The sequence below is a fragment of the Phyllobates terribilis genome, unplaced genomic scaffold, assembly GCF_046119375.1.
Source record: "Phyllobates terribilis strain yellow unplaced genomic scaffold, ASM4611937v1 Scaffold_4__5_contigs__length_816908805, whole genome shotgun sequence".
In the NCBI taxonomy this organism is placed as follows: Eukaryota; Metazoa; Chordata; class Amphibia; order Anura; family Dendrobatidae; genus Phyllobates; species Phyllobates terribilis.
The window spans coordinates 162,382,669-162,399,314 of record NW_027362764.1 but is presented as its reverse complement, the minus strand read 5'-3'; the positions used below and the strand labels follow the sequence as shown (position 1 = coordinate 162,399,314).

Sequence of the window (16,646 nt, the reverse complement as noted above, 5' to 3'; positions counted from 1 at the left end):
GGCATAATGACTATCGTTACGTTTGGAGGAAATAGGGAGAAGCTTGGAAGCCTAAGAACACCATCCTAACTGTGAAACATGGGGGTGGCAGCATCATGTTGTGGGGTTGTTTTGCTGCAGGAGGGACTGGTGCACTTCACAAAATAGATGGCATCATGAGAAAAGAAGATTATGTGGCAATACTGAAGCAACATCTCAAGACATCAGCCAGGAATTTAAAACTTCGGTGGAAATGAGTCTTCCAAATGGACGATGACCCGAAGCATACTGCCAAAATGGTAACAAAGCGGCTTAAGGATAGCTAAGTCAATGTTTTGGAGTGGCCATCACAAAGCCCTGATCTCAATCCTATTGAAAATTGATGGGTAAAGCTAAAAAGGCAGGTGCGAGCCAGACGACCTACAAACCTGGATCAGTTACACCAGATTTGTCAGGAGGAATGGGCCCAAATTCCGACCAACTATTGTGAGAAGCTTGTGGAAGGATATCCCAAACGTTTGACCCAAGTCATTCAGTTTAAGGTCAATGGTACCAAATACTAATGTAATGTATGTAAACTTTTGACTTTACAGTAAGTAATAAAAATGTCTTAAAACATTCTCTCTCTCTCATTATTCTGGCAATTGGCAAATATTAAAAATTATGTGAATCCTAATTGACCTAAAACGGGAAAGGTTTATACTGATTTCATGTCAGATATTGAGAAAAACATGGATATGTGTCTTTTTATATAGTGTATGTAAACTTCTGGTTTCAACTGTATGCTAGGAGCCCTCTTTCCTTCCAGGTATTTATGCACTATAGCACCTTATTTTCGCTTAAGAGGCATAAACTCATGCCAACATAAGGTGCATCTCACTAAATTAGAATATCATCAAAAAGTTAATTTATTGCAGTTCTTCAATACAAAAAGTGAAACTTGTATATTATATAGGGTCAATTCAAACATAATGATCTATTTCATGTGTTTATTTCTGTTAATGATTATGGCTTACAGCCAATGAAAACACAAAAGTCATTATCTCAGTAAATTAGAATAATTACCATATTTTTTGGACTATAAGACGCACCGGACCATAAGACTCACCTAGGTTTTAGAGGAGGAAAATAAAAAAAAAATGTAAGCAAAAAATGTGTTCATGATGCACTTTTTTAAGGGGGAGGGGGTCTTCTACTGACACTGGTTTAGGGGTAATATCTCCCAATTCTGACAATATCCCCTATCCTGGTATATATGCCCAACCCCCCTTCCTTTTATACGTGGTCCCCATCCCCATCCTGGTATGCATGGCATCCCTCATCCCTGTCCTGGTATGCATGACACCCCTCATCCCTGTCCTGGTATGCATGGCACCCCTCATCCCTGTCCTGGTATGCATGGCACCCCTAATCCCTATCCTGGTATGCATGGCACCCCTCAACCCCCTGTCCTGGTATGCATGGCACCCCTAATCCCTATCCTGGTATGCATGGCACCCCTAATCCCTATCCTGGTATGCATGAAACCCCTCATCCTTATCCTGGTATGTATGGCCCCCTCATCTTTATCCTGTTATGTATGCCCCCCTCAGAGTTATCTTGTTATGAATGGCCCCCTCATCTTTATCCTGTTGTGTATGGCCCCCTCAGCGTTACCCTGGTATGTATGTTCCCCTCATCCTTATCCTAGTATGCATGGTCCCCCTAATCCCCATCAGGCTGCACATAAAAAAAATAATCTTGAAGCTCATCAAGAGAATGCCAAGAGTGTGCAAAGCAGTCATCAAAGCAAAAGGTGGCAACTTTGCAGAACTTAGAATATAAGACATGTTTTCAGTTGTTTCACACTTTTTTGCTAAGTATATAATTCCACATGTGTTAATTCATAGTTTTGATGCCTTCAGTGTGAATGTACAATTTTCATAGTCAAGAAAATACAGAAAAAATCTTTAAATGAGGTGTGTCCAAACTTTTGGTCTGTACTGTATGTATGTATGTAATATATATATATATATATAATATAAATTTATGTGCACCCTCACTTTTCCTCCTATAAGGAGATTCCATTGACATTATTTATAAATGTGTATTCTTGATTTCATTTTTTGTTTTCCTATGTGCGCATATAAACTAGCTGTGTGTGTATATATGTGTGCATGTAGCAGAGCTGTGTGTGTCTATATGTGCATATGTAGCAGAGCTGTATGTGTCTTTATGTGCACATGTTACAGAGCTGTGTGTATCCTATATGAGCGCAAATAGCAGAGCTGCGTTTGTCTATATGTGCATATGCCAGAACTGTAGAAAAAAGACATGGACACATCCAAAAATCATACAATGATCTAAGGCCGCTAGGCAACAATTTACAAAACTGAACATGAGGTTCTTAGTTTAACATTCTGATCAGACTGTATGAAGCCCACTGCCACGTCACGGTGAATCTCTGGGTCCCTAGCCTGAAATGGGCGGCGCCATGAGCAAACCACCCTCACAGTGACAGTGCACCAGCAGAGCGTATAGCCCTGTGCCTCACAGCACCCATGCTGCGAGACTGAGTCCCCTTGTATCAGAGCTGTGTGTGTCTATATGTGCATATGTAGCAGAGCTGTGTGTGTATAAAACACACTCCAGAGAAACACTAACTATATTATTATTTATTATCATAGCGCCATTTATTCCATGGCTCTTTACATGTTAAAAAGGGGGTATACATAGCAAAAACAATTACAATAATCTTGAACAATACAACATTAGCAATAGATCTATTACATCCCTATTCTACCCTAGTACATTAAAATTAGTGATAGTGACCCCTTCACTTTACACCACCCGGGAAGTTTTAATTAATAGGAAAACAGTTTTTCCTGTTTTCTGCTTTGTAACCCTGGGGTGCATCTTATGGTAAGGTGCATTTTATTGTCCAAAAAATACGATATGTCTACGTTAGATTTAGGTAATAAAAAAAATTATTGGGACTGCTTATTTAACAATTGTCAATTGAATATACACAAACCTTTTGATGCTCGCTTACATACCCTGAAGAACAATGATGGGGACAGAATGGTCACTCATACCAACATCCTATCCCCATACAGTATCATGTTATCGGCTGCTGACACAGGGCGATGTGCTGCCGATAAAAATGAATTACACAGGCAGATAATTGTAAACGAGTGTTCTTCTGAATACTTACTGACTATCTACGCCTATAATTATGGCCCTGGCTTTAATACCGCACCTTTGCTACTTTCTTATTTACAGGAGAATAAACTTGAACCATCCCTTCATACAACAGTTGCATGAGAACAAGAGTGATATACTGTGTGTCCTGAAAGAGAAGATCGTCACCACGCAGAAGTGTGTCATTTCTCAACAGTCACAAATAGAGGAGACGTGTAAACTTGGCGGTAAACTTGGTGTTAAAGCAAAAGCCGTGACGGTAAGTGGGATGGGAACACGCTGAGCTTTTGCAAAGCCTTGTGTTTATATCAGATTGCATAGAGGAGATGATTGTTTCTGAAATGCTTTGTGCCAGACAGATCTGTGGGGGAAATAGAATTATGACTAGTGAAATGGTTTACAGTTTAGAGGCCGAATTCACAGATGGTTTGTTTGAAAGCGTAGAGAAGTATTGAGTCCCCCAAGTCCATGCACACAGGGATATCTATTCTGCACATAACCTGCAGCACTGCAGGCAAACTTCACTATGAAAATCATGGTTAAGCATGAAGCTGAGGGATTTATTCCATCACTGGAGCTCGGCTTCTATATCTGCGCTTGAAGGTTTTCTCGTCTCTTAGGTAATTCTCTAAATAGCAAACATTTCTGGCTCATGGACATGCCTGAATTACAAATCTGTAATGCAGTATCTATAGACACCTATGTGACCATACTGTATGGCAGGGCCGGCTCCAGGTTTTCGTGGGCCCCGGGTGAAAGAGTCTCAGTTGACCCCTTTAACGCTTACTACGATTCATGATGCACAGATATGGCAGAGAAATATAGGTATACAACACAGTGCCTAGGCTGTCCCCTCATCCTTCACATATGCAGACACACACACAGTAGGCAGACATGCACATGCACACAGTATGCACACGTGCGCACACACACACACACACAGTACGCAGACATGCACACACACACACAGTACGCAGACATGTAATGTACCAGAGTAGCATGGCCAGGAGGCACCATTACGCAAAGACGTAGGTGCTGAGCGGTGGTATGGCTCTTCTGCGGTGTTGTGCAGTTTGGGGTGTCACGGTGCTCCTACCTGGTTCCTGGCGCTCCAGACCCGTTCACAGGGTACATCTAGAGGATTTAGAGGTGGGTAGGAAGAAGGCAGACCAGACCAGACCAGACCAGACCTTAGTATGAACAGTTCAAATGGTTTACTGCATCACAGATGAAGGAATCACAGCTTCTCCAGCATTTAGCTGCAATACTGGTTTTCCATTCATCTGCCGGCTGGATGGCAACGAGTCTGATACTCTGATATGGGAAAAATATTTGGCCTTGCTGTGATGGCTCTAAAAAGATTGTTTGGCAAGATACTTAATCCTGGCCGCCCTTATACCCTACACCTCACCTCTAGTCAGGCATGACTCGGACTAACTGCCAACTGTCAACTCCCCCTGGTCACCATAGTGACCAGATTATTGGAGGATGTCTGATCAACATCGTCTATACAGTCCTTTGCCGACCCTTATACCACCACCTGCTGGTCTCCAGTTCTATTACAGAGCAACAATTTACATTTAATTTAACATAATAACACCAGGCAATACATCAAAGCATAACTTATTCCACATGCTCATATAAATGCAGAAATGTCTATAATGGCCACTTTTGGGTCATAACACATGCACGCAAACATGCACGCACACATAGTACGCAGACATGCGTGCACACACAGTACGCAGACATGCGTGCACACACAGTACGCAGACATTCACGCCCACACGGTACGCAGACATGCGTGCACACACAGTACGCAGACATGCGTGCACACACAGTACGCAGACATGCGTGCACACACAGTACGCAGACATGCGTGCACACACAGTACGCAGACATGCGTGCACACACAGTACGCAGACATGCGTGCACACACAGTACGCAGACATTCACGCCCACACGGTACGCAGACATGCACGCACATGCAAACGCACACACACAGTATGCAGACATGTGCAGACACATGCACATGGTACACAGATATGCACACATGCACATACAAAAACATACACAGACACGTGTATAAATATAAAACGGACATAAATATATATACACAGTCATTCATACACACACACACACGCACACGCACGCGCATTAGAAATATATTTAATATGGGGATTGGGAAATCTGGCTCACTTACCTGCCCCTGGCCTGTGTCCCATCCAGCTGTGCACGCCAGCGTGTCTTTGGCTGTCAGAGACATGACCCTGGACCATCAGGTGGGCCAACTCGCTGTCGGGGCCCGGGCGCTGCTCCTCCAGGATCTCTACAGGACCACCGCTGATTGCTGTCACTCCACCAGACATGGCCACGCGCTGTGTGGCTGTGTCTGCTAGTAATGACATTACTAGCAGACACAGCCACACAGCGCGTAGCACGCGGCCATGTCTGGTGAAGTGCCAGCAATCAAGCAGCGCCAGCGGTCCTGCAGTGATCCTGGGGGAGCGGTGCCAGGGCCCGACGGCGAGTGGGCCCCCCTGATGGTCCAGGGCCCCGTCACTTGCCCGGGTACGCCGGGTGCTGACGCCGGCCCTGCTGTATGACCATGTGCCACTGATTTATATAGGGCACACAGTGTTCATAGCTCCATTTTGTGCTGTATCACTCAATATTATGAAGACATTCTCCTATTAAAGTGAATCTGTTACCAAATTTCACAATACAAACTGCATACATTATTATCTATAATATAACCGTGGATGCGTGTCTCTGTCTGAAGCCTCGATAGACTGCGCATGCGTGACGCGCAGTTTGGCTCCAGATAGAGGCAGGCATCCAGCCGTTACAGGTAAGAGGAGGTGTATGGCGCTGGAGATCGCGGTATGCGTAGGCACTGAACGCATACCGCGATCTCCGGCGCCATACTTGCATACTTACCTGACCGGGAGGAGCGTTGCCGCGGCGTCTCTCTTCGCAGGAGACCGGGGCAGGAGTGAGGCGTCGGATCGGCGCGTGTGCATCGGCGTGTGCTCATAGCGCTATCCGGCTCCATTTTACTGAAGACACATTTACAGTGCGTCTTCAGCTAAATGGCGCCGGACAGCACAAGTCTCCGGCGCCGCACTCCTCCCCCGGCCTCCGGCAGAACAGGACACAGCAGCGCTGGAGTACAGAGAAGAAAGGTGAGTATAAGTGTTTATTTTTTTGCATGTGTGTACAGTGTGAAAGGGATGAGGGGGCCACATATACCAGGATTGGGGGGTGAGGGGTACCACGCATACCAGGATTGGGGGGGTGAGGGGTACCACACATACCAGGATTGGGGGGGTGAGGGGTACCACGCATACCAGGATTGGGGGGTGAGGGGTACCACGCATACCAGGATTGGGGGGTGAGGGGTACCACGCATACCAGGATTGGGGGGGTGAGGGGTACCACGCATACCAGGATTGGGGGGTGAGGGGTACCACGCATACCAGGATAGGGATGAGGGGTACCATGCATACCAGGATAGGGATGAGGGGTGCCACGCATACCGAGATTGGGGATGAGGGGTGCCACGCATATCGGGATTGGGGATGAGGGGTGCCATGCATACCAGGATAGGGATGAGGGATGGGGTACTATGCATACCAGGATAGGGACGAGGGGTGCCACGCATATCGGGATTGGGGACGAGGGGTGCCACACATATTGGGATTGGGGAGGAGGGGTGCCACGCATATCGGGATTGGGGACGAGGGGTGCCACGCATATCGGGATTGGGGACGAGGGGTGCCACGCATATCGGGATTGGGGACGAGGGGTGCCACGCATATCGGGATTGGGGATGAGGGGTGCCACGCATACCGGGATTGGGGACGAGGGGTGCCACGCATACCGGGATTGGGGACGAGGGGTGCCACGCATACCGGGATTGGGGACGAGGGGTGCCACGCATACCGGGATTGGGGACGAGGGGTGCCACGCATACCGGGATTGGGGACATGGGGTGCCACGCATACCGGGATTGGGGGTGAGGGGTACCATGCATACCAGGATAGGGATGAGGGATGGGGTACCATGCATACCAGGATAGGGATGAGGGGTGCCACGCATACCGGGATTGGGGATGAGGGGTGCCACGCATATCGGGATTGAGGATGAGGGGTGCCACGCATACAGGGATTGGGGATGAGGGGTGCCACGCATACAGGGATTGGGGATGAGGGGTGCCACGCATACAGGGATTGGGGATATGGGGTGCCACGCATACCGGGATTGGGGGTGAGGGGTACCATGCATACCGGGATTGGGGATGAGGGATGGGGTGCCATGCATACCAGGATGAGGGATACCATACATACCAGGATAGGGATGAGGGATGGGGTACCATGCATACCAGGATAGGGATGAGGGGTGCCCTGCATACCAGGATAGGGATGAGGGGTGCCCTGCATACCAGGATTGGGGGTGAGGGGTGCCATGCATACCAGGATTGGGGGTGAGGGGTGCCATGCATACCAGGATAGGGGGTGAGGGGTGCCATGCATACCAGAATAGGATGGTGGAGACAGGAGGGGGGCAGCACATACCAGCATGGGAGACTATATACCAATAAAAATGCTCGCCACCCGGGCGTAGAACGGGTTCAATAGCTAGTATCATATAATATATTGTAAATACATCTTTTAGACCTGATGAGGCTGGTGTATATATTATGAAAATCGATATCAGGATGGCTGTGTAATCTTTTCTGAAATTTACTCAATCCCCACCCATCCAGTTTTATTGACAGCTCCTCAGTGTTCTTCCCACTCCTCAGTGTCCCCCCCACTCCTCAGTGTCCCCCACACTTCTCAGTACAAGTTGCAGCTGGGTGCTTGGAAACTGAATACACTTGGATTCGAGAGCTTTTTTATTTTATAGCTGGACTCATTATGATGCTCATTTTAATATAAAAATTATACGTCCATTCTGATATATAGGTTTTCAAAGTAAGTACACCAGTTTCATCAGGTCTAAAGAGATCTATATAATAATGCATGCAGTCTCATGTGAAATCTCGTGTCAAATCCACTTTACAGAAACCACTTTTAAAGGAGTTTCCAAAGCTTAGATATTGATGCCTGTTAATGGGATACGTCAGCAATATTATATTGGTGGGGGGTCTGGAAACTGGTGGGATTAGCCGTTTAGGACTGGTAAGAGCTGTTAATAACAGATTGATAGGGGCGTTGGGTGTCAGACTCCCACCAATCTAATACTGATGACCTATCCTATGCTATAGTTACAGGCAGCACCAGTAAACCCAAGTAATGCAGCAGATCATCCATCCTTGTCTCTACCAGTCTCCACAATCCAACAAATTGCAAAATGTCATCAGCAGACAGCAGACAAGGTTGTGACACCCCGAAACATTGCACTTTATTGCTGCATTGTATAGAGCTCTGAATGAAGAAGTCTGTGATTGGAGAATGCTGATGTCCTCTTCCCATATCTTCTATCCTACAGACTGGTCATCAATATCTAAGTCCTGGATGACACCCTTAACTAAGAATTATATTTCTCTTGTAAGCAGCCTGATGCTTTGACCTATTTTTATTGCTGGAATATGAAAGTGTGAAAACCATGGCCTAAATCCGCATCAGATAGGATGACTGGCGACTGAAAAATCCACCCTGTGCCCGAGATCTGTTGCTTGTTTTCCAACACTGCCCCAAAAACTCAAACCGTTTTTACATTCATGTAGAAAACTGAGCTCATATAAAAATCATACTTGTAGTGTAGATTTTACTTATTTAGTTTTACATAAAAAAAAAACCAAAACAAAAACATGTTAGATAAGTAAATGAGGGCCAAAGTCTCGGTACATTCTTCGTCCACATTTACAATCCTATGCACACCTTGGTTACCTTGATTGACAGAGCTCACCTTGAAGTACTACCTGAATTGAATCCTCAGTCAATGAGAAGGCGGAACGGTGCTCTGAGTCCTTGGCCACACCGAGGGTGCACCGTGCCCTTGGCCACACCAAGGGATCACAGTGGAGCCCACATTTCCATATCCAATAAAATTAAGCATTACACTACACGTATGATCTTTATGGAGGCTAAATCCCATGTATAAATGGTTTAATTTGAGCTTTGCTGTGACAGACCCCCTTTAATCCAATTTCCTTGTATTGTATTGAACTTTGTTGTGGCCTTTCAGTTTTGTAAAAAAAACTTTACCAGAAGAGTATAAGCAGTTATAACTGCAAAGGAGGGACCAGCTCAATATCTTATTCCTATGGATTTAGAATGGGATGTCATAAAATCTCCTGTAAGGGTATGTTCACATGAAGCAGATTTTTCTGCACCAAAAAGCCAGAGTGTTGATAGGAATACCGCTGCTTACAGTATATGCATTTTTGATACGTTTTTCATGCTTTTTTTCCATTCATTTGAATGAGTGACAAAACGCTGAAATAATTGACCTGCTGCAGATTTAAAAGGAAAATCCAAAGAAGCTTAAAAAAACCGCAGCATATGAATTAGATGTTTGAAATCTCACTTAATTTGAACATACTGTAAAATGTAGCCTTTTTTTTGCACTCTAAAAAAAGCTTCAAAAATGCCCCATGTGAACATACCCTTAGTGTAATGTGCAGGTCCCAGTGCTTGTGTCCATGTGTGTGTGCACGCGTGGACCTTATACTATTTCAGCTTTCATGTAACTTATCAGTGGTTAACAATATATTCCCTTCTTTTTGACATGCCTAAATCTGTGCGCCATAAAACTAACGCTTTTTATGATAGTGATAAGCCCTCTAGGTTTTACATTACAGATGGACATAAACTAGCATTTTTGGCTGTGTTTTATTAAATCCTGACTGCTGGCACAGAGAAGACAGCGGGATGATGAAAGTGTGATGGCGGATTTATTATGTCAGACCCCGGTGATTGAAACAGATGTTCTATCCTTTTCTCATTCCAAGCATCTCCCGCATCTTCTCGTCCTTGTATTAGCTGGAAAATGATTGCTCTTTAGTAATTGCAAACCCATTCATAATTACATAATATGCAAATTGCATGGTAAACGGTATGTAATTCTCTGCTGTAGTCTGGACAAGTCACCGAATGTGCCTGTAGTATCTGGAGCTGACACCTGGAGTCTGTAGACCAGTCAGTTCTTGATAAGGAGCATTTTCCAATGCATCGTTACTCCCTCCTATTTCTGTGTTCAGATAGTGGTGTGGGTCAGAGGAGTGAGAAGACATAATACACCGGCTCAGAAGTCGCAGCAGGATCCAGCACCTATCACTGCTGCTCGGCATTTTTCACACTGATAGTTTAAATTAGCAATTGCAAGTGCAGGGGTCCAGATCTAATGAAATAGACCCCTGGACAATACTGTGCAGGTAAGGCATGGTATGTTTGCCACTGCAGAAGTAATAACCAGCATACAGAAGCATTGAGTCTCCCGAGATGGTCAGAATATGCTGGTACTCATTGAAAAGAGAAGAGTTTTCTTCCTCTGGGTCCTTAAAGGTGCACACATGTTATTTTATTCATTATTTAATGGGCTTCAGCTCGATCTTGAGCCATGGCAGCTTGATGGATGAACGCTGTGTAGGAAGATCAATCTTGTGCGAGCCTAGATAGGTCCACCAGGGTCTTCTCCACCATTATCTTGATAGTATCAAGCCATCGGGTTGCTCGTCTTCCTCATTGTCTTGTTCCTTCTATTCTTCTGACCATGATGTCCTTCTCCAGTGATTGCTCTCTTCTTATGATGCGTCCAAAGTAGGCAACTCATAGCTTGGTGATCTTTGCTTCAAGTGACATGTCTGGCTTGATTTGTTCCAAGATTGATTTTTTTCTTCTTGCCATCCATGGTAGTGATAACACCCTTCTCCAGAACCACATTTTGAAAGTGTTGATTCTTCTTCTGTCTTGTTCCTTTATCGTCCAGGTTTTGCATCCATATGTTACCACCGAAAAGACCAAAGGTCAAATTTACAGTTCACATTTTAGATAGTGACATTCCATTTCGCTAATAGTCTTTATTTTCTTGAATGTTCATTTATGATTCGTTCACAGGTATCAGTGACAGAAAGTGGAAATTTTAAGGATGAGAACACGGTCCTGGAAATCCCGGCTCCTACTGCCATTGCTTATGGGGTAGTGGAATTATTTGTAAAACATGATGGGCACTTTGGTGAGTCCTCTTCTCTGTCTGTGTTCTGTATGTCTGACCTCCTTTTAGCATGTGTTACCTAGAGCTCAGAATTTAGTGCACTGTAGTGAATTAGATCTGTTTTTGGCCTTAGAAAATTATAATCATTTAGACTGAAAAAGTAGATTCCTCAACATTTCTATATTTCCATTGACTGACTAAGAGAGACTGATAAAAACTGCCCAATTGGATGGGTCATTGCAAGAACCTTTCCTAGAAGACAAGTGCTCCCATAAACTTATTCCCCAACCCTCTGGACCAATGTGCCTTCACTACACCTGGCTTGTGGCAGGGCTGCCACCCCAACGTCCACCAGTTGAGGAAGCCAGGTTTTCAGGGAACATGAAGATCCTAATAACCAAACACAATCCCTCCCTAGACCTTCAGAAGGGACACCCATAAGGACAGTGCACCCTGAAAAATATTAAGTGACAAACCTGTGAAATTGAATAGACAACAGCATTAAAATATAAAGTACCATGTAATGTGGTGCAACCTGTCAAATCTCGTCAAAAGTCCCAACCAAAATAGTGATATGTGTTCATTAAAGTATGAAAGAAAAGCAGTGCTTGTGCACCATCCAATTTAATGTTTCCGGTGCACTCGGGTGATCACTCCAAGACTTTGTATCTCAGACTTTCAATTGACCTGAGCTGATAGTTTTGCTTTATAAACCGCTGATCACCCACTGTTGGCCTGAGAGCCAACCTGCATACCCCCAAGTCTAAGTGTCCTTGTGCAAAATGAGCCCGCCTTTTACCAATAAATGGATATGAATAGCGGTACCAGAGCGCCAATAACAGGGCAAAAATATTAAAAGGTGTCACCTGATGAAGGTGGCTGTGTCCACCGAAACGCGTTGTGTGTATATTAATAAATCAGTCCTTTTAATATTTTTGCCCTGTTATTGGCGCTCTGGTACCGCTATTCATATCCATTTATTGTCCCTTTCCCCCTGTTGGGGTGCGGTAGAGCTGCCTTTAACTTATTGTTCTTTCACCTGTGGGAGGAATTTAATTAGAATCACTACCCTGGTTTTCCAAGCTGCGCTGCCCTAACCCCTCCGGAACGCTGCCGGGGGTGTTGGTGAAGCTGGGCGTCCATCTCGGCGTTACATGCAACTAACCTGACCACGTGATCCACCACCGAGAGATCAGGATCTGTGAACGCCGCTGGAAATAGATGACAGCCACCAACAGAGCGGAGCTTGTGGAGCTTTACACTGGGGTTGTGCAGAGGTGCACAACTTCATAAGGTTAGTAGCCATCCTCACACCCCTCTAACAATTGCAATACTGAGTCACCCATTGCGCCTTGTTCTCTCCTCTCTTTACATATTGCGCCTTTTACCAATGGCCCCAATGATAACAGCAGCTACTACATTTGATCTTGGCAGAGGGGAGGTCAGTGTCAAAAATGGGGAAATACCTGTTAATAAGAAGTGCATGCTGTGGTTGTGGCCACTGTTGGCCCATCTTCGCTTGGAAAATGTTGACTTATAGAAATGTTAAAGTATATGTATACAAAAAGCTCCCAAACTAATTGCTTGAACTCTCTTAGCTAGACATGTGTGATCAATTTTCCAGGGAAATGAAAAAACAAATTAAGTAGTGAAAATGTTCTAATGTATTTAATGTTCTACAGTTAAATATGCAAATTGCCTCTTCAGAGAGGAAAAGGACTAGAACTCTAGTGCCACCTACAGGAAGTAGCAATCCTAAAAGTGTCTCTAGAGTTCTAGTCCTCATTCTCTCTAAAGAGACAATTTGCATATTTAATTTCCCATAGGAGCATGCATGGCTTATAAGTCTCCTCACTCTGACATGCCAGTCTTACAGTATGTATTGGAGATGAGCAAAAAGCTTTCCAGGACCCTGCTCCAGCAGTCACATTGGTAGTCCTTGGCCGCCCAACCATAGTACTGCCTGTGAACCTCCTACTACCTTTGGCATCCCCGGTGACTCTCCTGATTAGTAGACCCCACGGCATTATGACATTGTGGCACAACACACCAGGGCTTACTAATCAGAAGAAGCGCTGGGGAGTCAGTTCGCAGCCATGGACTACTGATGTGACTGCTGGAACAGAGGCCTGCAAATCTTTTTGGAGTATGTGAACATGTACACTACCGTTCAAAAGTTTGGGGTCACCCAGACAATTTTGTGTTTTCCATGAAAACTCATACTTTTATTTATTAAATGAGTTCCAAAATGAATAGAAAATATAGTCCAGACATTGACAAGGTTAGAAATAATGATTTTTATTTGAAAGAATAATTTTCTCCTTCAAACTTTGCTTTTGTCAAAGAATGCTCCCTTTGCAGCAATAACAGCATTGCAGACCTTTGGCATTCTAGCTGTTAATTTGCTGAGGTAATCTTGAGAAATTTCCCCCCATGCTTCCTGAAGCCCCTCCCACAAGTTGAATTGGCTTGATGGGCACTTTTTGCCTACCATACGGTCAAGCTGCTCCCATAACAGCTCAATGGGGTTGAGATCTGGTGACTGCGCTGGCCACTCCATTACAGATAGAATACCAGCTGCCTGCTTCTTCCCTAAATAGTTCATGCATAATTTGGAGGTGTGCTTTGGGTCATTGTTCTGTTGTAGGATGAAATTGGCTCCAATCAAGCGCTGTCCACAAGGTATGGCATGGCTTTGCAAAATGGAGTGATAGCTTTCCTTATTCAAAATCGCATTTACCTTGTAGAAATCTCCCACTTTACCAGCACCAAAGCAACCCCAGACCATCACATTACCTCCACCATGCTTGACAGATGGCGTCAGGCACTCTTCCAGCATCTTTTCAGATGTTCTGCGTCTCACAAATGTTCTTCTCTGTGATCCAAACACCTCAAACTTTGATTCGTCTGTCCATAAAACTTTTTTCCAATCTCACCTCTGTCCAATGTCTGTGTTCTTTTGCCCATATTAATCTTTTCCTTTTATTAGCCAGTCTCAGATATGGCTTTTTCTTTGCCACTTTGCCCTGAAGGCCAGCATCCTGGAGTCACCTCTTCACTGTAGACGTTGACACTGGCATTTTGCGTGTACTATTTAATGAAGCTTCCAGTTGAGGAGCTGTGAGGCATCGATTTCTCAAACTAGAGACTCTAATGTACTTGTGTTGTTGCTCAGTTGTGCAGCGGGGCCTCCCACTTATCTTTCTACTCTGGTTAGAGCCTGTTTGTGCTCTCCTCTGAAGGGAGTAGTACAGACTGTTGTAGAAAATCTTCAGTTTCTTGGCAATTTCTCGCATGGAATAGCCTTCATTTCTAAGAACAAGAATAGACTGTCGAGTTTCAGATGAAAGTTCTCTTTTTCTGGCCATTTTGAGAGTTCATAGAACAAACAAATGTAATGCTCCAGATTCTCAACTAGCTCAAAGGAAGGTCAATTTTATATCTTCTCAAATCAGCCAAACCATTTTCAGCTGGGCTAACATACTTGTGCAAGGGTTTTCTGGGGTTTTCTAAACATCCATTAGCCGTCTTAGGCTGTGTGCCCACGTAGCATTTTTCAAGCGTATATGCTGCGGAATTTCCGCAGCGTAAACGCTTGAAAAACGCATGTATATCCGCACCCCATGGTCCCCAATGGGATTCCGCAAGTTCTATGCACATGCTACGGATTTTTCCGCAGCGTTTATGCCGCGTTCAAAAATCCGCAGCATGTCATTTAATTTTGCGTTTCCGCAAGCGGAATTGCCTTTGTCCAATGCATAAAAAACGCAAGGCAATTCCGCATGTGGAAAACGCGTGATAAACGCGCGAAAAATGCGCGATAAACGCGTGCGGAATTCCGCATGCGTTTTTCCGGGAGAGGACTTGCATTTATGCAGCAGAAATTTTCTGCTTCATAAATGCAACGTGGGCACATAGCCTTACACAGTTAGCAAACACAATGTACCATTAAAACACTGGAGTGGTGGTTTTTGGAAATGGGCCTCTATACACCTATGTAGAGATTGCAATAAAAACAAGATGTTTGCAGCTAGAATAGTCATTTACCACATTGTATAGAGTGTATTTCTGATTCATTTATTGTTAGCTTCATTGAAAATAATGTGCTTTTCTTTTTCAAAAATAATGAAATTTCTAAATCACCCCAAACTTTTGAACGGTAGTGTATATGCCACCAAGATCATAACCGAATGACAATAAAGGTATAACATTGTCTTTATTATAAATGCTGGTCTGTGCAAATACATTTATGGTCAGCAAATTCAAATGTTTTATTAGCTTAAAAAAAAAGTAAGGCGGTAATGTGATGTCATTAATTATTTGTGGCTGATGCATTTTTGTAGCCAGCTTGTTCCTGTGCCGGTGGAGCATGTGAAGTGCACGTAAGACAAGTGTACCAGCAGCCTGTCATCCCACAGTACTGTGACCTCATGTGGAAACTTCCCACCTCTGCATAATGTTCCTGAGCCCCCGGACATTCATTCCCTTCATTTAGCTCATATGCTGGGTCCTCATATTTCTCTCTGTTTTTTTATGTGTCACATTAGTACCTAGTTGTGAATTCTAGGCATTGCTGAAAAACATATTACTGCAAAAATCTGCCATGCAGTAATCCAGCACTTGTCTCCAGCACAGCACTGTGTGAGAATCTGAAACTAGTGATAATCTGAGCAGTTAATGCCAGCTAGCGGCATGTTTTTATTGATCGCTTGTACCCTATTCCATAGAGCAATGGACCCTTACAAACCATGTGATCCAATAATCCAAAAGATTTCATAATTTAACCCCCTTCAAGGCATGCAATATTTAGTCTAAATTAAAGGTTATTATATACATTTTTATTTTAAGTTAAAGTGAATATTATGTTATATTATACATATAATACTTTTTGCAGCAGTCAGAGTCTTCTTCAGTAACCTACTGGTGTTCACTCTTGTGTTTAAAGGCCTTCATACACATTAGGTAAAAGTCAGCTCAGCCATTTCTTTTGAGGCAAAAGTAACCGCTGCCAGATGTGCCCAACTGTGGCTTTCTCCCCTCTGCCTGAAAAAACATGAATGAAGGGTGTGATTATATTGGCGATGTGAGCAGTCACATGTGAAGTGAGCGCCCACTCATCCTGAGATTTTCCTACGTAAGGACTGTTCTTATGCCAGTTAAGAAAAACAAACAACCAATAGAAATAATTTATTTCTATTGGTTGTTCGTCTCTTTTCCGCTTGGTCTATCCAATCTAGCAAGCAGATATACATATTTCACTATGTGGGTGATTCCTACTTAGAAACACTATATACAGACTGAAATGTATATCATCTGCTCGTCCTCTG

General features: G+C 44.1%; 1 protein-coding gene across 2 annotated transcripts in view; it reads left to right on the top strand.

Annotated features, from left to right (window-relative positions):
- Nucleotides 1–16,646, top strand: part of GSDME (gasdermin E) — a 130,273-nt gene that overhangs the window by 57,073 nt on the left and 56,554 nt on the right. For both annotated transcript variants that reach the window (XM_073677870.1, XM_073677871.1), the window contains exons 4-5: nt 3,241–3,418; nt 11,223–11,340. In XM_073677870.1, coding sequence (XP_073533971.1) covers nt 3,241–3,418; nt 11,223–11,340 — 296 coding nt within the window. The remainder of the gene's footprint in view (nt 1–3,240; nt 3,419–11,222; nt 11,341–16,646) is intronic.